The sequence below is a fragment of the Pseudopodoces humilis genome, chromosome 5, assembly GCF_049639895.1.
Source record: "Pseudopodoces humilis isolate 2021_Gansu_Grassland_sample_001 chromosome 5, ASM4963989v1, whole genome shotgun sequence".
Taxonomy (NCBI): domain Eukaryota; kingdom Metazoa; phylum Chordata; class Aves; order Passeriformes; family Paridae; genus Pseudopodoces; species Pseudopodoces humilis.
Window position 1 is genome coordinate 38,083,917 of NC_142204.1, and position 25,864 is coordinate 38,109,780.

The following is a 25,864-nucleotide window of genomic DNA, read 5'->3' on the forward strand; positions in this document are numbered from 1 at the left end:
GGGGTTGGGGAGTAACTTCTTCATCTGTGAAAGGAATCTGCATTTATGCCTTATTTATACCCTTCTCATAACAAATATAAACAAAACCTGGTGCTTTGCTTTTCAAGATATGAAATTCTTCGGTTTTGTGAAGTCTATGGCATCACTATAACAACAGGAGGTTATCTCCCAGCTACCAAGTCTTTATTATATGCAAGTAATTTATTTTTTCTTGATGACATTGGCATTTGGTAATATGGATGCAGAAATGAGAATGACTAGGATTGAAACAAAATCTTCTCAGAAGAAATCTCAGTAAATAAATAAAAAGTGAACATTTTTAACATCCATTATTATGTTCATAGATTGCCTCATGACTTTTTAAAAATATATTTTGCAGCCTTTTGTCTTGAGACTTTACCAGCCTGCTTTTATGTTAATTATTTGAGATTTCCACCTGTAAATATGTCCAACTGTCCAAATCTGGAATTCATTTTATATGTTTAATTTCTCTTATGTTAGACATTGATTTAGGTATGCTGGAGCTGTTTTCTTTTTCCTTCCCCTAAAGATTCAAACCCCAAAGAACATTTGTCAAAGGCTGTGAAAACAAGAAATTCAAGAACTCTTCCAGAGTCAGAATTGTCACACGGAGAGCTTCTGAATTTGTATTTTTTTCCCTGAAAACTGCTCTTACAGTTTTACTAGAAAAGGCTCACATGCAAATATAACTAGTAATGAAAAGTTTTCTGTACAAGAATCAGGCCACTAGTAGCTGCTGGCTGACTTAAGGTACTGAAACATTTGCAGGAATGGTTCAAGTTGTTCAAGAATCATCTTAGGACATTTGTATACCGTCAATTTGTGCTTATGGATGTCACTGTCCTCCTACTAATTAACACAAGGAGATTCCTGCATTATATCTCCCCTCTGAAGTCACTTTACAGCAGGGGAATTGAAACAACCAGTAAAGAAACCTTTCTACAGTAACTAATACAGAAGACTTTGTTTATATATTTATACTGGTAAATGAAAAAATTAATAGCAGCCGGCTGCAGCTGAAACACTGACCTCTCAGTAACTGACACTGCTTATCTGTAAAGCTACTCTCCAGACATATTTGGACTGCTCTGAGGAGATGATTCCAGGAAGTGCCTAGAGTGGGCTAGTCCTAAAAACCAGCGGCTCTTGAGGGATTGAATCTAAGCCCACCTATTTAGCAGAACAGGCAAAGTCAAATATCAACCCTCTGTGCCTTTGTAACTACCATCCCCTTCAACTTGTTTCCTTGCCAAGTTAAGGTTCCTGAGCTTTCCTGAAAATAGCATAAAGAAAAGTTGTTTGGAGCTGGACAAAACATTTATAATATAATTTTCCTACATATTCATAGTTCAGATTACATTTAAAAGTAACAGTGAACTGCTGCAAGAAAAGCTGAGAAATTGTCCTGGCACTGAGGATTGTGTCACACCTCTTTACATATCAGTTTAGTTCTCTGGGCCCGCAGTCCCCACACTTCACATCTACCAAGAAGTTATATGCATACTCCTATTTTGTAATACCGTTTTTATAAGGCATTCATTTTTTAAAGTCTGGCTCCCTTGTTGGAAAGTTTAATAGTATAAATAATCAGGCAACCTGGTGGCACAGTGCAAGGGGATGTCTTTTTCAGCTAGTATGAAAAGATACTGAATGGAAAAATACTAAATAAAACTTAAACAAACAAAATTATGGAAGGTTATTGCAGCTGATGTTTTAATTGAAAAAAAAAACACCCTGATACTCTGGTTTTAGGATATTCCCTTGATATCCTAGAAATATTCTAGGATATTTCCATATATCATATATAGAAATAGGATAGATTTCTGTATAGGATATAGAATATCCTATATTCTATATATAGAATACAGGAGATAGATAGATAGATAGATAGATAGATAGATAGATAGATAGATAGATAGATAGATAGATAGATAGACAGAAATTAAACTCTGCATATTTCCAACTAGCACAGATACATTTTCCAACAAAAACTCCTGTCAACAGCTAGGACTCTTTGCTGTTCTGTCTTTAACCCTGTTGCATTACATTGTGGCCCTGCCTGTGGAGATTGCCATGACTGCCCTGCTGTCATAGAACAACCAATCTGGAAAACCCTGAAGGCAGAAATTCTTTGTCCAAGTCACAGATGGGAACTGATCCAAGTAGATCCAATAGAGATATGCATGAATCTCCAAGTCTTACCCATCACCTGGGATTAGTTGCACCTGAGAACACTTCTTACTTGAAAGCAAATGCAACGTGCCATGTGGGACAGTCTCAAAACTGCAGGACATGATAGGATATTGCTTCTATATGTTTCTACAGTGTTTTTAACAAAAACAAAGGTATTGTACCTTCTATACATTGATGACCATGCTACAGTATAATTTCATGATCCTCATCAGAAAAAGAAATCTCAGGAAATTAATGTGAAATTTATTTCTTCACTTCTTTCTCCTTCCAGCATTCTGTATGGAACCAACTCCATTGAAGTATTCGCTTACCAAATAGAAAAGTTATAATTGCTTATATGATTTTAAATCATGCTAATTTGAGCTTTTAGTTTCAGATTAAATGTCTCATGTTTTGAGGAATATATGAAGTATTTAAAAAGCACTGAGGAAAATACAAAAATAGTAGAAAATGCTGTGCTTAATCTACTATATATGTACATACATATCTATCCAAGCATGAAAAATTACCACAGACACTTGATCTGTTAAATATCTCTAACTTGGCTGTAGCACCTGCATTCTGTAAATAACACTATCAATAACTGTAATCAACCCTGTACACAATTTGAAGAATTAAGGAACACCAAACATGCTATCAAAGAGCAAAAAAAAAGCACTACACACTCACCACAGTCTTTGGGTTTAACCATGGGCTAAGTGTCCAATACAAGTACAAACTCAGCAGAAAAAGCCTACAGTCTTCTTTGCCATGAAGAAGGCAAGAGTTCTATGGTTCAGTTTCTGACCTTGCTTGCTTAATTCTCTCCAACACGTTGCTCACTTCTAGGAGTCCTTGCTCAAAAGGCTTGTGTAGGGTCTCAAGTACCAGTGCAGGATCCTCAGCTGAAAACCTCTGAGGGAACAGGAAAGGGCGCTGAGGTTCCTGAGAGGAAAGAGCCATTCTTTTTAACAACATCTAACAGGAAGGAGTTAACTGCTGCTTGAGTGTGCTTCATCTGAAGTTATCTGCAGTGATTACTTTATGTTCCTAAAAATAATGTCTCTTGCAAAAGAAAAAAGCTTCTTGTATTGCAAGAGTTCTGTCTTTTGGAAAGACAGAACTCTTAGAATCAGCTCTTCCAGACTATTAATACCTGAGATAAAAACCTAAAATCCCATTTTGACATCTTCCAGATTTTTAAAAAGTCTTCTTTAGTAACTGATAGGTACTGAATAATTGCACAGTCATAAAAAGGAGATTTTTCTCATCACCAAGTGCATGTCTGAGAATATAACAGTGTGACTAATTTGTATTTTAGCATTAACTCCCCATAAATACCAAAATAAAGATGACTGACTACTTTTTTATTTAAAAACCTTTTACAGTCTTCTGTAAAATATATCATTTTAATCTCCTATCTCATATAAATATGTCATACTTTCACTTCATTCAAGGGAAGATTCCTTTAGGTATTTAACATAATTTGCTCAGATATATCTCTTGGTGAAATACTAGTTGATTTTAAGCATGTCATGAGGCAAGTATGTAATTCTATCATTATGCAGCTCTGCCTGCTATTTGAGTGCGATTCTTTGTTCTTTTTTCAAACTTATGGTCTCCTCTACTTTTTACTTCTTTTTACTTTCATATGTATTGTGAAGGCATTGTGTTCAAGACACTGTGTTAGACTATGTTCAGTAAGAACTTACCTACACTCAGTGTTAATTTTGAAGTTGGATGCTCCTGCTTGGATAAAAACTGATTTCTTCTCTGGAAGATTTCACACAGCTTTCTGTTTAAAAAAAAAACCAACGAAACAACAAAAACCAAACAAAAAATCCAGAAGAAATAAGTTAAGAAACACAACAACAAAATTATGTGAAATTGTGCAACAGTGTCAAATTATGGATTAACTGGACATTGAGTCAGCTGGCACAGGCAGAACTTAGGAAAAAACACAGAACTGTGGAGGAAATGCAATGAATACATTTATCTTTGTTACCTCAACAACCAGGGATTCCACCCTGAACCTGTGAAAGTAGTTGAAAATTGGAAAGCAAGAAAAGCAAAAATAATTTTAGCCTAAGCCAAATGTTATAGCACCAAAAAATACTGAATGTCTTTTATATTCTGAAATCTGGCAAAGTCCTTATAACTCAGATTGTGCTTCTGTAAAAACAAATTTACTTTACTTTTTATAATTGAATTTAATTTATATGGTAAACATATTACTAATTTCCTGCCTCAAACTTTGAAATAAGTCAAATTCAGTGCTCCTGTACTAAAACATATGGTCTTCTGTATCTAAAATTATTCTATTTGTCCTTCGCTGTGTGAAAAACGAGGTTCACATAATTTTTTTATAGAATTTAAAATTTTAATAAAAAGGCAATTAGGAGATAAAAATAAAGTAAAGTATACAGATATGGCCGGGTGTCTCTGCATTCAGCCAAGAGAGCACACCTACTAACAAAGGGTTGTCCTTTAAAAACAGAACCCTACTACATATCTATAAATTCTCATATATATTCAGACATTCTTCTTAGGATTTTTGGTGTTCTTCTGTTTAGTTTTTTCTTACCTCCTTCCCAATAGATCAATCTTCTTGGTGCCACCGAGATTTACGTTCCCTGATACCAGAAATGCAATAAATTTCTCCCCCAGAACTCTGGTCATGGCGGTCTTCATCTGGATAAGATAGCCTAAGAATGCAGGGGGTCTCTAGCTATCTTTTTCAGTCTTTGGGCTATACAAACAAAAGTAGTTTTTGTTTTAATACTATGCCATACCTTAACATACATGTATTATACCACTATTTCTAAGTTTCATCAATAACAGAAATAAAGGAAACTATATTAATACAGCAAAATTTTCTAATCTTATACATATAACATTCATTATAATATTTGCAAAAAGCCAATAATGTGATAAGCATTTATAACAACTGAAATTATGTTTACTATTAATACAATTTCTTTTTTTCTCCAGCAGCAATATAATCTATTTCAGAGGCATGAAGTCAAATGCAGCTAAAATAAAATTTATTTTTTCTCTTAAGTTCACACATTGCAATGAGACCTCACAAAAAAATTCTTTATCTATTACTCATGTCATAAGCAAGGAAGTTTCTTCATGTTTTCTATTTGAATGGCAGCTCCCTTGCAGTTTTCAAATGTTTATGGCCTTTGTTCAAATGTGTAGGTAGCAAAACCATCAGAAAAACATATTCTTTTAACACATGTCTTTTTATTCCCTTTACAGAAAAGAATTTAACATTATTGATTCCTCTATTTGTTAATTGTGGTGAATCTGCTTCTTTCTGGAAATCTAAAATTACTCGCATGATAACCTTAGATGATAGCAAAAAGCTAGGAATATCAGATGACTGAAATGAAAGAAGGGACATACGATACCATAGGCTATACAAAACCACTGGAAGATTCTCAGGGTATTCTTTTACAGATGGTTAAGTACAGATGGTTAAGTTTTCTCTTAGATAGAAATTTATAATACAGATAATATAGCATTTTTTAATAAATTCAGCACACTTGTTGGATGAACAGTAAGTAAACATACAATAAACAATCAATAGAGTGGGTATACACACATCAGGGTAATTTCCCATAAAGAGTTGATGTTTTGCCAATACCTTACAGTTCTATAAATGTTTTCCTTTCCTATCTAAAAGATACTGATACTAATTTCCTACTGGTGTATGTAAACACTTAGAAAAAAGGTAACTGTACAAAGGCAACTGTAATCAGACATATACAAAGCTCTGGGATGCCCAAGTAAGGATGTGTTCAGGGAGGGAGATTTCTGCAGCTTAATGTAGTAGTACTGAAACTGCTTTGTAACTACAGTGGACTAGATTTCAGACATGGACATATGCACCCAGCAATGTTTAAGAAACCTGCTTGACCTCCAGCTGCTACTTGGGAAAGTTTTCCGTATATCCTATGTCATATTTGCATGTTTTTAGTACTGTGGGATATCTAAAATAATGTAAGCTTGATTCCTAGAGATACCAACAATTTGAACAGAAGTACTGACACAAATAACACACTAAAGTAGAATGATGTATATGTGGGTTGGGGAGGGGGAGTGAAAAAACAAATCTTTAACGTGCTTCCCTGTAAATATCTTTAAAGAATGCACACACTGTTTTAAACAGAAAAAAAATTGAGAAATTTAGGACATGATATAAACCTTCCATTATTCTATCCTGGTTTGTATGAAGTTACTGCAATGGCATCTATTTTGAGTCATATAGCTTGTCCTGTATCAAAAAAATGGGTGAAAAGTGTTTTGAGCAAAGAAAAGTAAGTTTGGCACAACATTTTGGACTTTACAAAGCATATCCATTATCCACTCTATTCTTGTTGGATTTAAATGAAGTCTAGAGAGGGAGGCAAGGGAAAAGAAATAGCAACGTGATACTGAGTTTTATTTTGGCGCTTGTAATTTCATAGCACATTACTCAGTGTGGATGCTGAATGTGAGAGATCAGGCAGGTAGCACAGCGTCTGTGTGAAACTAAGTCACATAACCTTCTCTCACTGGCCTGAGAAAGTGTGCCCTGAGAAATTGTGAGGAGAAACTCAAACAGTCCTTAGAGAAGGAAAACAATCTTTGCAGATGCTGTTTGTCTCCTTGTTGTTTACTTGCAAGAAACAGTCAAGGGGTGCTGTTCCTAACTGTCCGATGATGGTGGCGTGTTGGTTTGATGGACAATGAAAGTTTTAGCCCTCTGGACCCTTTTGGAACTGCCTATAAAAAAGGATCTGGAAGAATAAAATACATTCTCTTTTGCAACTAAGCTTGAGAGTCTGTGTCATCAATATCACTGCTCCTAATACAGTGTGACAAGTCACTAACAAATACCCAACAAAACACCTTAGTAATTCACTCTCAGAAAAAGCATGAAGATACAGCCATCTTTCTCCAAATTTGAAAATGGTGGCAAATCTGCAGACAATTTGCATGCATAATTGAAAAGAATTGAGAGAACTCAGGTTTCTCAGTTTTAAAAGTCAGGGTTTGTGAGTTTTACAGGAGACACCAATCTGACTTAGAAAGGTTTTATCTAAAATGAGTTTTCTTCTGCAGAAGTAAATCATCACTGCTGTCCAGTCAGCAGTCTTGGTAGGATGTTGCATCCCTTAACAACCAACTAGGTAACAACAGAATGCTACTTGGAGATATGAAAATAAAACAAATGATTGAAGGTGTTTATGTAGTTGTCTTACATTCTCTGATGTTCACTTGTCACTTGTATCAGTGAAGGCATTAGGGCCAATCTGAACTTCTAGGCAATTACAGGTTTGGAGAGCTTTGCAGAAACCTCCTTCTAAAAGATTTTAACTTTAGCTACCAAGAGGGGTCTGGGGGTTAATGCCTGAACACCTGCTGCTTTCCCTTCTTTAGCAGCCTATGCACTGTTCGGAGAGAGCAGCAGGGCACGGGCCCCACCAACAGAGGAGTCAGTAAGTAGTCAGCACCCGCAATGAGCACCCAGGAGGCCCAAGCCCCCGCAGCCTGGACGGCGCTAAAGGGAGCTGCCACTGATCGTCCCGCAGCGGACAGCAGTGCAGTGCAGTGCAGTGCAGTGCAGCGCAGCCCACCGCCATGCGACCGCTCCCTACCCACATAGCGCCGTTCCCTTCGATAAGATGGCGACCTCCTCCCTCGCATCCTCTACCAACATGGAGGGCCGCGCGCCCATTGGCGCCCGCCGCCGCCCGCCGCCCCACGATAGGCTGAGGAGCCGGCTTCCCCCCGCTGTGCTTTGCACGGCCTCTGCCCGAGCGGGGAACTACATTACCCAAGATGCCCCACAATAGGGGCGTTGCCCCGCCCCTCTTCTTTTCTTACGCATCGAGGTTCTGTCTCCTCCCGGGCGGGACGGACGGGGCGTGGTCTCGCGAGAGTCCGCGCGGCCTGGCTGAGAGGGTGCAGGGCGCGCCGAGACCGTTGTCGTGGGCCCATGGCGGCCGCGGAGGCGGCGGCCGCGCCCGACCCTAGCGGGCTCTCCCCGAAGGAGGAAGGGGAGCTGGAGGATGGCGAGATCAGCGATGATGACAACAACGGCTTTGGGCCCTATGGCGGCGGCTCCGAGCCTGCCGGCGGCCTCGGTAGCGGCAGCACCAGCAGCAGTAGCAGGCCGTACTCGAGGCGCCGGCCGCCCCCCGGCCTCCACGGGAGCGGCTCCGTGTCCTCCCCCGGACGGCCCTTCCCGCGCCCGCGGCACCAGCCCCCGCCCGACACGGGACACGTGCACGGCCACGGCGGCTACCGGCCTAAGGACTCGTTCCGCTCCCATCCGCCGGCGCCGCGGATGCCGCCGGGCTCGCACTCCGATGCGGGCCCCCGGCTCTCCTTCTGGGAGCGCAGCCACAACGCCCTGGACCGGTTCCGCTTTCGAGGCCGGCCCTACCGGGGCGGTGGGCGCTGGGGCCGGAGCCGAGGCTGCAGCGACCGGCCTGGCAATCCACCGGGCAGGCCGCCCGGAGGGGGAGGTGGCACCGGGTTCAGTAGCAGCCAGGGCTGGAGGGAGCCCTCTCCTCGAAAATGTATCCTTGAGAGGTGAGCGGGGGCGGGGGGCCCGTGCTGCTGCTGTGGGCCTGGGTGTGGCGGTTCCGCGCTACGTGGCCGAAAGCCCTGGGAAGGGACGTGTTTCCCTCCCGCTCTGGCAGTAGGATTCACGCAACGGTAACCGAGAAGGAGGCTCCCAAGCTAATCCTGGGGCTTGGCCGGGGCAGCCGACCCTGCTTAAGGAGAGGCTGCTGGGAAGTCGGATTACTGCCGTGACCTGGCTTGCGGCTTGGCCGATCTGTCGTGTGTAGGAAAAAAGGAAAAGCATAGCCTGAAAGGAAGCTTTTGTCCGTCTGATTCTGAGCGGCTGCTTTTGTAGCCCCAAGTGCGAATATTATGAAGTGGGGTCAGTCTTTGGTGCGGCATTTTTAATATGTATAATTAGCGTCACAATTGTGAAGCTAAAACCCTAAGCTTTACTGTATTGGGCAATGAAGGAGCTACTCTTTTTTTCATTTTCGCTTTCATCCCTTCAGAGGCTATTACACATAGGTTTAGCTTTAGTCAGTTTTAGCTAAGCTGGAGTGGATCTGCACACAAAAAATGTAGTTTATAAGGGCATTCAGATGAAAGCCATACACACCATTTCTTGTAGGATGATCTCCATTGATTGCTCTTAAGATTTATTTAGGTGACTCATTACTAGAGTTCTGATATTTCATCCTTTTCGGAGCAGGAATTGTGCAGGTGGTGGGAAAAGCTTCCCTAATTTTTCTTGTTTGCCATAGGAAGTAACGTAAAGAACAGATGCTGGGTGTAGCTTGGGGCAGCGTGGTTGCTGGATGTAATTGCATTGTTTCCTAACTGAAAATGTAGATGATTAAAAAGACACTGAGCAAGAGAGTGGCTAAATCCTATTCTCCAGAATTTGCAGTGTTTTGTTGTCCTTCATATCAACAGTCAAAGGATGCGTTTTTGCTAGACTGTGCAGGTTGATTACTTGGATCTTGTTTCATATACAAGATTATTATTTACATAATTAATATTTTTATTTGTTTAAATGTGGACGGAATATGTAAATTAGCAATAGAGGTGCTTTTATTTGGTCTCATGTGGTAAAGTTAAAGCATTATTGAAGACTTCATTGGAGCCCTTCATTCAAGGGTTTTATCTTAAGAAGGCAGCAAGTGAAGATGTGATTTGCCCAAGGTTTCACAGTACGATAATTCTAATGCTGAAAATAGTTTTCAAGTCTCTTTGCAGTGTTGCTCTGAGTACTGAAAGTGGTTACTTTCTGTGTAAGGTGTAATTTGCAGGGCAAATGTAAAGATTGTCCTAAACAGACCTTGCAATGTTTCTTAGTGAGACTTATGCGGAGTCTCCTCCCTTTTAATTAAAAGAGTATTCAGAAATTAATAATTCCATTTTCAAACGAAAAATAGAAAATGAGGATGTTGAAAATGTTTTTATTCCTGGCACTTAAGATTCACTCATCTGTTGAACTATGGTGGATGGAGAATGTTCTATTACTGTTTCTCTCTAATAAGTGAATATTCAGTTGTTTATGGATCATGTAGTTAAGGAAGGTCCATGATTTTCCCTCTCTATGAATTACTGTCGGAGTTTTTCTCATGCTTGCCACCTAACACAGTCAATATTAGAGAATTCATAAATACTAAGGTACCTCCATGTTGCTAACATTAATGGAGTACTGGTGTAGTTCACTGGCATGTGACTTCAGAGGAGACTTTCATATCAACTGGTACAAGGAAGCTTGTGGCCTCGAATTTGAAATTCCCCTTGGAAAATAAAATGTTTTAAGTGTCTGGAGTCCTGGTTTTGGCTTCTTCTTAGTAGCTGGTACAGTGCTGTGTTTTGGATTCAGTATTAGAGTAATGTTAACACGCTGGTGTTTTAGTGGTTGCTGAGAAGTGCCTACACTGAGTCATGGACTTGCAGCATCCCATGCTCTTCTGCTCGGGAGGTGCACAAGAAGCTGGCAGTGTGCAAAACTGAGACCCAAACTTGGCCAAAGTGGTGTTGCATAGCACAGAATGTCATGCCCAGTGTATAAACAGTGGGGAGTTGGCTGAGAGCCATTGATTGCTGCTCGGGGCTGGGCTGGGCATCTCAGTCCAGGTAAGTGAGGGTAGTGAGCAATTGTATTGTGTATCACCCTCCTTTCTTGGGCATTATTCCACTCTCTCTTTTTGTTATCTCCCTTTTCGTTATTATTACTATTTTATTTGATTTACATTATTTAACTGTTTTATTTTTTCAACCCACTTTGTCAACCCGCATTACCTTTTTCCAGGTTCTTTCTCCATCCCACCATGAAAGGGAGGGAGGAGTGAGAGTATGGGGTAATAAGTTGCTGACCAGGGATAAACCATGTCAGTCTGGTAAGACAAAGATTGTTTACTTGATTTAGGATCAAAAAACTTTGCACCAAGTTTTACAGGAATATATATGTAAGTGGAGTAAAGGACATGGTGGAACACTTAAAGAATTACTGTTACTTTTTTGGGTATGTTAGCTTTTAATAGTCTCTTTCAATTCTTGGCAATGTTAATACATTATATAGTAATTCTCCAGGAATTCTTGCTTAGAGAATTGTGGAATTTGAATCTAATGGGACTTTGTTTTCATTGAATTTTGAACTTTTCCCAGTGTGCATTTTTCTTCCATTTCTGACTCCCAGTTTCTTCTTTTTGGTTCTTGGATGGAATTTCCCTTGAGTTGGCTGAAGCACAGTTGTTTTAATATTTACATAAATACTAATATTTAAATGCCTGCCTTTCACAGCACTTCATGGAGTCTGCATTCTGTGTGTAGACCCCCCTCAAAAAAATTTCTATGCATGTGAACCACAGAATTTCTGGTTAACTCCATTGTGGGAGCTTCTAGCAATTGTATTATCCTGAGAATGGAAAACATCTCAAAACTGTCTTGTTATCCATCTCCAGATGACTTTAGAGGCTCCCTATTGAAGTATTCCCATAGAAAATAGCAGTTAGACTTACTTTTATAAATGATGGTAAGTGAATTAGCTTCAAAATTCCCTGTGACTTATGAAATTATGAACATAGCTGGCTCTTTGGAAGCAGAAATATGTTGGAAGGGAATTTTGCAAATATGCTTATTGCATAATTTGGTGTTATACTGCATACAGCTTTTAGTTTTTTCAGGATATTTATAGACTGTTTGTTTTTTGGGGTTTTATATAGTTTATCTTTGCTAGTTTCTGCTTTTTGTGCTGACACTTGAGAAAGCACTGTATAGCAAAACATTTCAGAACATTACAGAAGTAGCTTTTGTAGGATACATGTCGAGATTCTTCATACTAATGTTAGAACTTAACGTAGTAAAACATCCAAGTAGTCAGTACTCGTTCTGAGCAGAAGACAAATACATTTTCCTCTGGATTAAGTATGTCTGCATTCAGAGGACACCTATTTTAGCTTATGGTTTTATTCTGCTTATTGCTTTAAGAGATTATTTGGTTGAAAAAGCATTCTGCATAACTGGGTATGTGAGTCAGCTGTTACCACAGTGGGGTTGATACTGTGAGTCAAATGAATAAAACCTGACTTGGTATCCTGAAATATTTCCCCTTGAGCACGATTATTTTACAGGATCATTTTCAAGGGTCAGGTTAAGGTAAGAGGAGTTGAACCTCTAATAGTGACAACTTTTGTTCTGGGTAGAGATGCCTAAGAATATTCTCACTGCTTGCCTTGGACATTCATAAGCAATCTTTTCTGAGCAACCAGTAATTCCCAGTTGTCTTAAGCATTTCTGAATGTTTTGATTTTGAGTCTTTGTTAATTCTTTTTATTCCCTTCAGTTGTTCATTGATTCTTCTGTGCCTTACCTCATTTGCTGAACTTCATTTACTGCAGTGTGTAACTGTGCTGTGGCCAGACTTAGTATTGGCTAGATGTGGCATTTTATGAAAGACTAAAATGAGTGAGAAAGAATTTAACCTTTTTCAGAATGTCAGATGGGGAGTCAGTACTGGAGTTACAAGCTCTGGAAGTCTGACTTTTCATGATAGAAAACCATCTCAGCATTATAGGTGTTGTTTCCTGGAGGATGGTGTAAAAGATTGAGACTGTTGAGCAATTTGTGACCTTCTTGTCATAAGTAGGATATTTGGAATTGTTGGTTTGAGAAAATGTTTGTCAATATGTAATAATGGCTACAGCTTTTGCATGCTGCTTGTGTTTAAGGATATTTTTCAAACTAGCCTTGAGGTAAAATATATGAGAACATAAGTTACGTTTGTCTTAATTTGGTCTGACAGTGGTAATACTGATACTGTTTTAAGATTATGCAAGTTCTTGTCTTAAATTTCTTGACCAGTAATTCAGCTAAAACTTTTGGAAGATCCCCATCTAGAAAGCAGAACTACTCCTCTAAAAATGAAAGCTCTGTGGAAGAAAGTTTTGAGGATCTGCTCTTGAAGTATAAGCAGATACAATTAGAACTTGAACACATTAATAAAGATGAGAGACTGGCTTTGAGCAACAGGGAAGAAAATGAGAAGCAAGATGATGAAAAAACAGTGGACACAGAGGACCAAAAAACTGTAGAAAATGACAGTATTAAAACGGACACTATAAAAGAAGTACCTCCTGAGGAGAAAAATCCGGTTATGGGCTTTCAGGCATTTGAACTGAAACCTCTTAGACAAAAACTGCCTACTCCAGCTGAGAGGAGCAGATTGAAAAAAAGCAAAGAAGGAATGAAGCAGTCCTCACAGAAATCTGAAGTAACAGAATCTGGCCAAGGTAAAGAAATACCTGTAAAATTATTTTAGTTTGCAAAGGTCTATTTACTAGCTATTATTTATTTATTTATTATTATATATAATTATATAATTAATATATATAATATTATTTATTAAGTGTTGGGGAATACGTTACTATAATTATAATATTAAAAGTTACAAGTTAAAGATTTAATGTAATTGAGTCTTTTGTTTTGTAATTCCTTAAATTACATAAACATGCTTGGAAGCATGTTTTTGCTCTGGATTTGTATTTTCAATAATGTGTTTTCTTAGACCAGTTGTTTAGCAGAAAGCATGAGGAGGAGGAGCAAGACTTAAAGGTTTTAATCGCTGTTCACAGCAGAAATCATTGACTTTTCATTGGAAGTTCTATTTCTGCTTTTGTCTTGTTCTTTTCTGCAAAAGCAAAATGTGGGTTTTTTTTAGCTGAAAAGAGAACATTTAGAGACCCCCTTTTCTGCATTTCATCTTTGTGTGTTTTCTTAAGTGTAAGATCAGAATCATGGAATATTGTGAGTTGGAAGGCACCCACAAGGATCATCAAGTCTTACTCTTAAAAGTTAATGTCCCATACAGGGATCAAACTCACAACCTTGGCGTCATTAACACCATAAGATACTTCCATGAGAATTACTTTGATTGTTGTTTATATTCACCAATAGTCAAGAAATCATAGGCCACAAATGGGAAAGATTTGTAGAAGAAATGCAGCCAAAGGGTGGAATAAGTGTCTTGTCAAAGATAGTTCTGGACCGCTGACTAAAGAGGGTAATTGCTGAGATGCATTAACTAGTTATGGAAAAAGAAGTGATCGTGTCCACCTGGCCTGTGGTAAAAGCATTTGAGCTCACTTCTAAGTCTGCAGCAAAATAAGGCAGCTGACTTAAGCTTTCTACTCTAAGGCTTCATGTCGTTCCACTAAGTGATTGCTGTGGTTGAGGGAGGCGCTTGAGGCTATCTCTTGTCATCTGATGTTCACTGATTTGCCAGTATGTGTAAACTATCAATTTGAGTGGGAAGAGACAAACTAGTTAATGGATTGAATAAGAGTGCAGCTGAGTAATTGGCAGGAATATGAAGAAAGGTAGGACTAGAGCACTGAAAGTCAGAATGATAGATGTATGGCTTCAGAACAAGACAGCTCTTGTAAAGAAAACAAAAGAGAAAACTGATAATTAGTAGTCAAACCACCTCATTCTAGTGTGTTTTCCATTAATGACAGATTTTTTTTTTGGTGTTCTTTAAGAGGTCATCCAGGTTTTATTGGCATACATGAAGAAAACAAATTTTGGTGATAAAAGAAGAACTAGTAATCCGTGGGAAGAGAATATAGGAAGACAGGAGTAAAGTAGCTATTTAAAAAGCAAAATAGTCTCAAAAATCCACCTTCCAAATGTGAAAGCACTGAATTTGATAATACAAGTTCATACGATAGTGAAAAATAGATGCTGTAATATGCATATTAATAGTATTTAATTTTTGCATGATAATCAAATTTATGATACATAAATGATCTGAAAGCAGACAGATTATGTACGAATGGATGTTTATGACAACGAAAGGCAGGCTCAACATTGGAGTTAACATAGGAGTTTTAACACTGGAGTTATTGCAGATTCGTGTGTATTGAGTATATACTCTATTAATCTCCTTACTGCTGCAATACACACTGCATGTATTGGGAAATCAGGAAAATGTGATTTTCCCATTTAATTTATTTTTACATGGTGTACTGGATGTTTCTGCAGCCCTGTAAAAGTTGAAGAACTTGTCTTAAAACTCAGGAAGGGTTCAGTCTCTCTCTCAAATTAATTTGCTGTGGTTCAGCTGCTCTGACAGGCTGGACAGTATTCCCCACTTTACTTCCTGTGTTGTGCACTAGCCTGTTATGTCCGTGTTGTCCCCTTCTGGTTTGAAAGAGCATTTGTGCTTGTATAGACTGTCCCTTTATATGCCTACATCAAAAAAAACTACTATTCCATCTGTCTTCCTACTTTCATCCTGTGAACTGGATATGTAATATGTATGTGAACTTCACATATTACACTAACTTTTTAAATTTTTTTCTGTAGTTCATATGGGTATTGGATACTACTCTTGTTTTTCTTGTATGTGCATTTTTAAAAAATGCATGCGTGTGCAAGGAGGAAGACCTTCAGCATTTTAAGTTTCATTTTTGTTTATGTATAAGGTTTTGGTGTACTTTGAACAGTGCCTTTCTGAATATAATTTTTATGAAATGCTAGGAATAGTTAAAGCTGTACAAAATCTGAATTTATTTTCCACCATTTTGAATTGTGGGAAGGAATCTTTCTTTGAAGACTAATATAGCAAAAGAGCTCCAAGCTTCTCTAAATGTTTCCTTCCTTTGTCTGATGCATATAAACATATAAATGTATGGTTATATAAAAATGTGTAAGTATTTTTTGCAGCCAATTATATTACTAATTATTTGCTAAAATGTATGTCACACTGCAATATGTACAGCATTATGCATACCATATGTAAAATATGGTATGTTAATATGTGTGTGTTTATACATATATACACACATTATGAGAATTGGCTATGTTTTGCAAGGTGTTAAGAAAGTAATATTTTAACATCTAAATATTTAGCAGGAAAACAATGTGCTATACTTTTAATTTCCATAGGATAACTTCTGTTTTTCTTTGGTCTGAAATGGATCAAGTATGTTCTTACTGAGGCTTTGGGCCTTTATATTTAATTCTGCAAAAGAATGACCAGTTACTCAAAATAGCAGCCAGTGAAACATGAGATGCTCAGGACAGCAGCTGATACGAGATGGTAGTATAAAACACGTGACAAGAAGTCTTCCCCATGTCTGCAAATCTGTTTTTCTATGTTTCTTGAGGAAGTACATGTGAACCTTAAGACAGAGTTACTAAGAAATGACAATCTTGCCTTAGCCTTATGGAGTCATGATGATTTTATCAGGCATGCCAAATTTATATGAATGTTTGTTCATATGATCTTGCATGTACCACTGCTATTGTTTTATACTATGTATTGGTGATACTGATAAAATATGGTTGTATAGATTAAAATTTATGTATCATTTTCATGTATCTCTGTCTCCTGAGAAACAGCTTGTTCAAAAATATGTTTTTTCTCTTGGAAGGTGCAGAAGACAAAGAGCAAACTTCAGCACGAAAGCTTAGCAGTTCGGATGTTGCATCTGAAAAGGTAAGAAAATATTCCTCCATAGATGAGGTATGATTGCATTATAATACTCTGATGGCTTTTTCCAAATTACAGTCTAGAAACATTCTGGTCATAGGAGCTGTCAGTTTTAAATAAATGACACTTACCAGTAAAGTAGGATTTTGAGCTTTCTTTTAGTAAAAATATTGGGGAAAGATTCCAAAAGACCTTAAAAAGAAAAAGTTGTCAAATTATGTTTCTTGACTTTTAGTCTTGTCCTTTCTTCTGTTTTCTTCTCAAGAAGCTGCTTGATGATGAAGAGGAGATGTCTGAATTGCAACTTAGGCTTCTTGCACTTCAGTCTGCTAGTAAAAAATGGCAGCAAAAAGAACAGCAGGTGATGAAGGAAAGCAAGGAAAAATTAACAAAAACAAAAAGTGTCACACAGAAAGTCAAAGCCAGTACAAAAGCACATTCAACAAAAAAACCTAGTACTACAGGTAATAAGTTTAATGTTACTGATATGGCTGTCAATGGTGTGGGTGCCAAAAAAAAAAAAAGTTATGTGAGCAATGAGCCATTAGTCACTAGGATTAGGTGGAGCCAATTAGGTAGCATGGAATTAATCACATACTTTTTTATTGAAAGGCAAGCAAGCTCTGAGGAAGCCACAGACAAAGACATCAAAGAAGATTCAGCAGCAAAAGGAACTAGACAGGCGGCAGAAAGAGGAAGACCAGAGGAAACAAGAAGAAGAGGAGGAGAGAAGAAAGAGAGAAGAAGAAATAAGAAAAATTAGGGACCTCTCAAATCAAGAAGAGCAGTACAATCGATTCATGAAGCTAGTTGGAGGAAAGAGGAGATCAAGGAGCAGGGTAACAAATCTCTTACTTGATGTTCTGGTATTGCATTTAGGATTCATGAATTATTTCTGTCTTGCCCCACCTGGTTTTGTGTCACCATCCTGTCTGAATCCCGCTGTTCTTGTCCCCACTTTCCCCACCCCTAGAATAATCAAAATGTAGCAATGAAAGAAAAGCTCAATATACTTCAGTGTTTAGTGTTTCAATCCCATGCTAGACAAGCATTCCCTTTGCATTTGGAAAAATCAGTTTTGTATGAGTTGTACAGTTGCAAGTTAATGGTAAAGCATTTTTCTCCTAAAGACATTTTAAACATGATCAAAGAGCAGCCTGTAATTTAACACTAACTCATCAATGAAACTCCTTTGGCTTCTTTTAGATTTCAAGGTTTTCTTCACATTTTCAGACTTGTGGTTTTTTTGTTTGTTTGTTTGTTTAAGGTTGTGTGTACTACTTTAGTGGCTTGCTTCTTTAAAAATGTCATTGGAGGGCTTGGCTGCTTTGTAGTATTTTTTCAATGTAGTATTTAATCTATTGTCTTGAGGCAAAAGATAAGCCTAGACAAAAGATAATTTGTTTAACCTTACATGGTGTCAAATTGATGTAGTAATAGTTACTGTAGTGGTAATCATGCTATCCTTGTAGGCTGTTCTTGTTCTCTCATATTGAGATTAGCAAAGGGCACCTGAGTTGCTCGTGTCTGTTTCTTAAAACATTGGTACATTACAGAAAAATAAGACTGTTTCTACAGCATTAATTCTTTCAGCCTGGAAGCAGTGCAGCCACTGCAGCTGGATGCTTCAAGTGCTTGGAGCTATTAATGCTGTAAGAAAAAACAGCGTCTAAGGGAATTGAGGCTCCCTGTTTGAGGTCATGTTGTAGAAGAATCACATGTATAATAATACCAAGTGGAAAATGGAGGGTAAGAATGTTTGACTGTAAACAGTAGATATTCTAGAAGCTACCAAAATGTCTTCTGTATGCCTCTTAAAGATACAAGTTAAGGAGTCTGAGAAGTCCTACTTAGTTGCTCTGTATATTTTCAGTCCTGAAAATTGATTTGCATCCGTACAATGTTAGGAGATCTTCAAACAACCTGATTTATGAGTTGACAGTCTCTGGGTTTGTCTCAGTGGGGCATGTGGCTTCTTCTGGGACAATAAAAAGATTTTTCACCTGAGAGTTGTTTCTAGCGAGGGTAGTTCAAGCATTCTTGCTAGTTACCATGGTAGATTACCAGAAATAAAGCATTTAATTCACTTGAAGTCGTTCAGAAATTTACCAGATATATAATGACAAAAAAGATATTTAAAAAGTTGTTTCCATGTATCATAACACCCCCCACCCCGTCATCCTGGAAGAGATTAGGTTTTAAAACTCCTTGTCATTTTGTCTAGTTGCTGCCTGCCGTGGATATGATAAAAAGGTAATACTCAGTTTCTACTTCCTGTACAATATAAGTATATTGTATTTATAAGTCAGTTAGAAGAAAATATTCTACGGGCCTTTTTCCAAAATATATTTCTCTCTCTATAATTCTATATTACTCTGAAATAATGATGTAAGACCAGCTAAATAAAATCCTTTTTTGTGTGCTTAGTCATCAGATACAGACTTGAGATGGTCTTTGGATAAGCAGTCTACAGAGAGTGCAGGAGGCATATATCAGTATGATAATTATGATGAAGTTGCTATGGATACAGACAGTGAAACTAACTCACCAGGTAAGACTTAGTTACAGCTTTCTTATATTATGATTGGTAAAAATAGGTAAAATATAGGAAATAAGCCACTGTTCTAGAAAGAAAGTCTGTTTTGAGCTATCTGAATTAAAGAACTAACATTTTAAGGTGAGCTAATTATATTAATGTTGACTCTTTCCATCTCTGCTGTAGTGGTATTTTTAAAGTCTTCAGGATATATTTTTCTCATTGCAGTACTGTAGGTTTTATGCTTGTATCTTCCCAATCAGCTGTGCAGGGTGTTAACTGGACAGACAGCAGCTTTGCAAAAAAAGGGCCAGTGGACATTGAGTGACATGCGAGTCAGCAGTGTGGCTTTGGGTAGCAGATGAACCGTAGCCTGGGTTGTGGCAGTGTGACTGTTACAGGTCAGTGGCTGGAGGGGCCTGCTAATGACTGATGAGACTGCCAGTTTTCTGGTTTCACAGTATGAGTGAATTCTAGAATGAGCCTAACAAAAGACCTTTTTGAGTAAGGGAAACTGTTTCAGGCCTGCTTTTCATAAAGTTAATTGGGAGACTGGAGCACCTTGCTTACAGAAGGAGACTGAGAAAGCTGTATTTATTTAGAGAAGGCTTAGGAAGAATTTTGCTCTTGTCTTCAACTACTTAGTGGGCAGTTGCAGACAAGACAGAACCACACTTTTCAGTCAAGTGGGCAAGGAAGGACAAGTAGCAACACTTAAATTGTAACAAAACAAATTCTGCTTAGCTAGAAGATGGTCAAACACTAGAGCAGGTTTAAATGTTGTGGAACCTCCAAATATACCTGGAACTCGACAGCCTGACTTTGTGGGAGGCCTGCTTTGGGTACTTATGCTGGGGTCATATATCTTCTATAAGTCTCTTCCAGCCTAAATGGTTTATTGACTCTTGAGTCTGAGGTGCATTTAAGGTAGTTGGGTTTCTGTGTTCCATCTCAACATGTAGAGAGTTGAGAACTTCATTAAGCATACTATACTTGATTGGCTACTTACTTTCTCTTGCTTTTCATCTTCCATGCTTTTTTTTTTCTTTTTTTTTTTTCCTCCTTTCTTGTCAGCCTTCCTTACCTATTACTTCGATAAATTACTAAACCTGCTATTTTGTATCTGTAAGCTACAAAATCTCTCTTGGTAAAGCATCTCAATCTCTCTTTCTTTTAATGTTTCTGAATTTATCAGCTGTGCTTTGGATCTGCTTCTGTCCTACTTTGTGTTGTGTTGCATTTTTGGTAGCCTGTAATCAGGCTGCTTAGATACCTTGTTTTAGAAGGTAAATTCTTGTAAATTAAATGAAATTTGAGGGCTGCATTACCTTAGTACTGGTTGGCTGTGCTTATATTTTGTATGTAAAACAGAAAAAAAAAATGTAACTACTCTTTTTTAAAAGGTATATACATGTAAAAAAAAGGCACTGTGCTGTGTCTGGTGTTACCTTTGAAATTAGCACATTGTAAAAACATTTGTCTCTTTTCTGCAACATTAAATCAGTTGAAGCATGAGTTGTTGTTTAATAAATACCTGTCAGATATCTTACGTTCAGTACTTTAATTACAGCTTCTTCCCCAGTGCAGCCTCCTTTCTTTGAGTGTCCAGTAGGGTATTTTCCACCTCCAGTACCACCCATTTCCTTGCCACTACCTCCTCCAATTCCAGTAAGTAACATTGATAATTCTCAGTTTGTATTTGATTTCTAATGCTAAAGCTAGGATTAAATTTAGATTTTGGTTTTGGTACTATACTCTTGTTTAATGATTCCCTTGAACTATCTGTTGTGGTTGGTTTTTAAAACTCTTCATTTCAGCTGCCTCTTGGCTGATGCAGTTGTGGAATCAGTGTAACAATTAATCTCTACATTGTTAGAGCTGTGCTTTTTCTTACAGAAAGCAAAAATTGTCTGAAGCCCATAAGGAGAAAGAAAGAATGAATAGGAACTGTTAGTACAAGGCAACCTTGCCTCTTATCTCTAGGCTACATATATAGGTAGATAGGCTTGATCTCTGACCTGTTACCTAGGGTGGGGGGAAAGGCCAAGACATATAGCTTATCAGTCATTCAAACTTTGTGCTTTTTGACTGTGTTTTCTGTCTTCTCACCTAAGAGTCCACATGGAAATTGAATTACTGTGGAGTTTTTTTGCTACCAATTTTTTTCACTGAATGACTGTTACTCAGAAAAGCAATAGAAAGGTACCATTTCCTCTCATGACAACTTCTGAACTTTTGACTAAGGGAAGTTGTAATTTTGTTAGCTAAGACAGTTTCATAAAACTGTTTGAAGACTGCGGGTCAACTCTTTCTCTGGATAGACTACCTGTGGTACAGATTCTCGTTTACATTTAGTTTGTATGTCTCCACAGCTTCCACTGTTCAAATGTAACTGTATTGCTTCCATTAACCTCTGTGAGAAATTACTGACTTCAGTGACAGCCTTTGACAGGGATGTAAATATAGTTTGACTGTTAATTAAACTGATGCAGTTTACATTGCTGTTAAACCATGGAATAATCTAGGTCTCAACCTCTGCTAAGTAATCATAAAGAAGTAGTAATTTTCACATTTCAAACTTTTGTTCATTTCTCAGCTTGTTCCGTCTTCGAGCCATCTTTACATGGAGGGTATTCCTTGTGTTTCTCTTGAGCCACCTCCACCTCTTCCCCCTCTTCCCCCTGAAGAGCCTGAACAGCCACCAAAACCTCCATTTGCTGATGAGGAAGAGGAGGAGGAGATGCTCTTAAGAGAAGAATTACTCAAGTCTTTAGCCAACAAGCGTGCTTTCAGAGCTGAGGTACTCTATTGTATTTTTGAATGTAAGCCTCTAGATGGCAATCTTGACTAAAATTTCATTGTGACCTCCTATAAGTGAGGCTTATAGGAGTTTTATTCTGCATTTCTGGAAACTTAAAAAAAAAATCAACAAGAACCACTCTGGAATTGTAAATTGCATCTTTCCTGTTATTTCTGAAGCAGTTATGAAACTTCAGGGTACTGAAAATGAAGTTAGTCAAAGGAATCAAAGGAATGGGGGTTTTCTGCTGGAATATGTTTATTACTTTTGAATTTTGTTTCAGCCTTCTAGGAAAAGGAGTTGGAAGAGGTTAACTGGTTGTTGTTGTTGTCCCAGCAGTTTTTGTTGGAGAAGCTAAGCTTGTGGTTTTGAAAGAATATATTGGTTTTGACCTTACTTAATGGGTCTTTTGCAGTTGACTTGTGAATAACTGCCCTTCTCGTGTGCCTTTTTGATATTACTGCAGAATTGCAACATTTGTCTAATACATTTCAATAGTTGCCTAAATCACATTTTCAAGTTCCAAGATGTGTATGAAACAGCCTATTTTGTACTGATGCTTTTTAATATAGCTATGTATGGTGTTTATTTTTAAGACCATATTTTTGTTCTATTTTTTAGGAAACATCAAGTAACAGTGGTCCGCCTTCCCCTCCTGTTCCAGACAACTTGCAGCCTGTGCCTAGAAGCAATCTGTCTGCTGTCAGTATTAATACTGTGTCTCAGCCACGGGTGCAAAACACAAAGTTTGTTAGAGTACCAAGGCTTCCACGAGCTGTGATCACAGTAAGGAAATACTGTTGCTTCCTAGTAATAAGATTGAATTGAAACTGAGGTCAGTTTAAGTGCAGAGCAGACTTAGACTTAGGTTTTCTAGTGATACAGCACAGCAGAGTGAAGCTTCAGTTAAGCATTTGAGTTATTAGTCACTTTGACAATCCATATGCTATTCTAGAAAGACTCTGAAGCAAGAATTTCTAGCTGCAGAGATCATCAAAGTATGCCAGCATGCAGTGAACTTAAGAGATTGTAAATGTAGTTCAATTATTTTCTTTTCCGGACTTAGCACAGACACCATTGCCAAAACAGGGGCAGTCTTGCTCTTCCTCCTGCACCTGGCCAATTGGTGTCTCCCTTCCTTTAAAGTGGGGTCTGGAGCATCACTCCCATTGCTGAACTTACTGAACGTACTAAATTGATTGGGAAACTAACCTTTGTGGGGGAAAAAGTACTTTTCCTTGAAGGAGGAGTTGAATTTTTTCAGTGACTAGTGTGTATGTCAGAGTTAGGATGTCTGTGAGTGGTGGCTGGAAGAGAGTGTTTGTGAAGAGAGGACCAGTGCTTTGCACCAACATAAACTGAAATTTCACCTGCCTGTCCTGTTTGGTGAAAAAATGATGCAGCTGGAGTACATTCAGAAGTACTAGATACAACCCATATCTTGAGAATTGCCCAGAGTACCAAAAAGAACTGATTGTGAAAATCTGAGTACTTTTCATTTTAAAAAAATGGTGGTTTTTTTAGTGGGGTTAATGCTTAAAAGACACTTAGAGCTTGGACAAGGTTCTATTCTGAGGTAAAGGGTTAATGTATAACTATAATTATCCAGATCTACAGTGGGAGATCAGAAGAGCAGTCCTGGAAATGTGAAATAAATTGCTTTTTTTCCAAGCTATAACTCCAGAGCATTTGAGGTTAATCTAGATAGTCTGCTTGTTTCTGCATTTTTTTTTTTTGTGCTGGAATTGGCAGTCACCTGATCTTCAGTGAGCTTTTTAAAGTTGTCTTGGCAAAAGGTGATTAATAGTGATTTCATCTATTCATTACATTCTTTTGGTGTTCTACAAATTAAACTACCTGAGCAGCTCACTGTAAGATCAGCTAAGTACAACTGCGGGACAAGAGACATCACAACTGTGTAGGCAGAAAGATGAGGGAGTTTTAGTATGTCTGCCACATCAATTCAGATTTGATTGGCTGTTACCTCTCAGTTAATTAAAAAAATTCCTTGCAAATGACAGATGATAATTTTAATTGCAGTTAAAGTAATGAATCAAGTGTAGGAGTTAGGTGTTTGAGATTTGTATGCTATGACCATGGACCAATAAATATGCTGGAGATGCTTGGGAGCAGGTTGAAAACGTTTCATGTTACAATATCAGGACTGTGTAATATTACTGTCCTGTGGAGAAGTACAAATGTTTATTTTTTCCTTACAATGTGGGAGTGATGCGTGTGATGACAAAAGGAGTTAACCTTCTTTTTCTCTTCTTGTAAGTATGTCCTCTGTTGCACCTGTGTCTCTTAATTTTGTCTTCTTACTGTAAAACCTTTTACATTCTCACCCCAGCTTCCAAAACACAAGTCTGTTGTGGTTACATTAAATGACTCAGATGACAGTGAGTCTGATGGAGAGCCCTCTAACTCAACTAGCAGTGTGTTTGGAGGACTAGAATCTATGATAAAAGAAGCAAGAAGAAATGTTGAGGTAAATGCTGTCAAAATTTTAATAATTTTAATTATTTTTCTTTATATATGGAATTTAAACTTTAGAATTTGATCAAGAGATACTGAATTACATCAGAAGAGGGTAAGAGTGAGTACATTACTCCTGTCTGGACAACTACATTGTAATTAGGATTGCACAAGCTAATCAAAATTTTTTGTTGAAGATGGCATCCTGAAGATAGAACTTGTAATATATTTTGGTTTGATTTTTTTCAATTAAAATTCAGTGCATCGTGAAGCAAAAAAGTAGTGGCTTAAAAGATTTTACCTAGCCTTGAACAGCTTTAACTTAGTGCTGAAATTCCTCTTATAAATACTACTTGATAGCTGTATTTTAAACTAGTGTGAGTGGTACTGACTTGAGTCTAATTGTAACAGGCATCAAAAATCAAAGCCCCTCCAAAATCAGAAAAAGAGAATGATCCAATGAGAACTCCAGAGGCTCTGCCAGAAGATAAGAAAATAGAATACAGACTTCTAAAAGAAGAGATTGCCAGGTAAGCTTAGTTTAATTGTTAATGTAACATACGTTTTATTTGTAGCCATATTAGTATACTTTTGTAACTTGAAGGAAGATCTGAGTTTAAAAACCTTGCCATCACCTTCAGGCTTTTCTCCCATGCTGTTTTTTGGTAAGACAGCATAGAGGTCTAAAGAAAATCCTTGGATTGGAACTGACTTAAAGTAACTGATTGCAGTTGTGGAAAGTACTTTTAACTTGAAATCGTGTTCTGCTACTCTTTTCAAAGATGTAAAAACTCTTGGGAGTACACATTAAAATGAATGTTGAAGCTTCTGAGCATCTTTGTTTATAACAATTGTTTCAGTCGTGAGAAACAGCGCTTAATTAAGTCTGATCCAGTGAAGAACAGTTCATCCCCTGCAAATTCTGATGGTGAAGTTGATGGAATTGGGAGAATAGCAGTAGTGGCCAAACAAGTCACAGAAGCAGAAGCAAAGCTGAGGAAAAATAGGTATGCATTTCACTATTTTAAGTCCTACCTTTTGCTTATGATGAAAAGAGTAAATATTTTTAAATGTTATAGCATTTAAATACCAATGAATGATATTTCCTGTTGTTTTGAACTATTCAGCCTTTAATTCTATTGCTGTTGAAAAGGAATTGTGTTGTAGCTTGATCACTTTTAAGTTTAATTTGTCATACTAAGTGTTTTCAGCTGTGTTTATGTTCAGTGACTAGAATATGATTTGTGCCACCTAATTTGGGTTTTCTCTTGTGGCATGCCTCTTCTGTGTTTTTCACTCTAATTTCAAGTTATGGTTGGAAGTACAA

General features: G+C 37.8%; 1 protein-coding gene across 4 annotated transcripts in view; it reads left to right on the forward strand.

Annotated features, from left to right (window-relative positions):
* Positions 1–8,111: 8,111 nt before the first annotated feature.
* Positions 8,112–25,864, forward strand: part of ZFC3H1 (zinc finger C3H1-type containing) — a 41,308-nt gene continuing 23,555 nt past the window's right edge. The window contains exons 1-12 of one of the 4 annotated variants that reach the window (XM_005519361.3): positions 8,112–8,768; positions 13,104–13,523; positions 16,668–16,732; positions 16,992–17,190; positions 17,339–17,565; positions 19,154–19,277; positions 20,833–20,930; positions 21,859–22,062; positions 22,684–22,848; positions 24,413–24,550; positions 24,949–25,067; positions 25,398–25,544. In XM_005519361.3, the coding sequence (XP_005519418.2) occupies positions 8,183–8,768; positions 13,104–13,523; positions 16,668–16,732; positions 16,992–17,190; positions 17,339–17,565; positions 19,154–19,277; positions 20,833–20,930; positions 21,859–22,062; positions 22,684–22,848; positions 24,413–24,550; positions 24,949–25,067; positions 25,398–25,544 (2,492 nt within the window). In that variant the 5' untranslated portion in view covers positions 8,112–8,182. The remainder of the gene's footprint in view (positions 8,769–13,103; positions 13,524–16,667; positions 16,733–16,991; positions 17,191–17,338; positions 17,566–19,153; positions 19,278–20,832; positions 20,931–21,858; positions 22,063–22,683; positions 22,849–24,412; positions 24,551–24,948; positions 25,068–25,397; positions 25,545–25,864) is intronic. The other 3 variants (XM_014248927.2, XM_014248928.2, XM_014248929.2) reach the window with 3 other exon arrangements.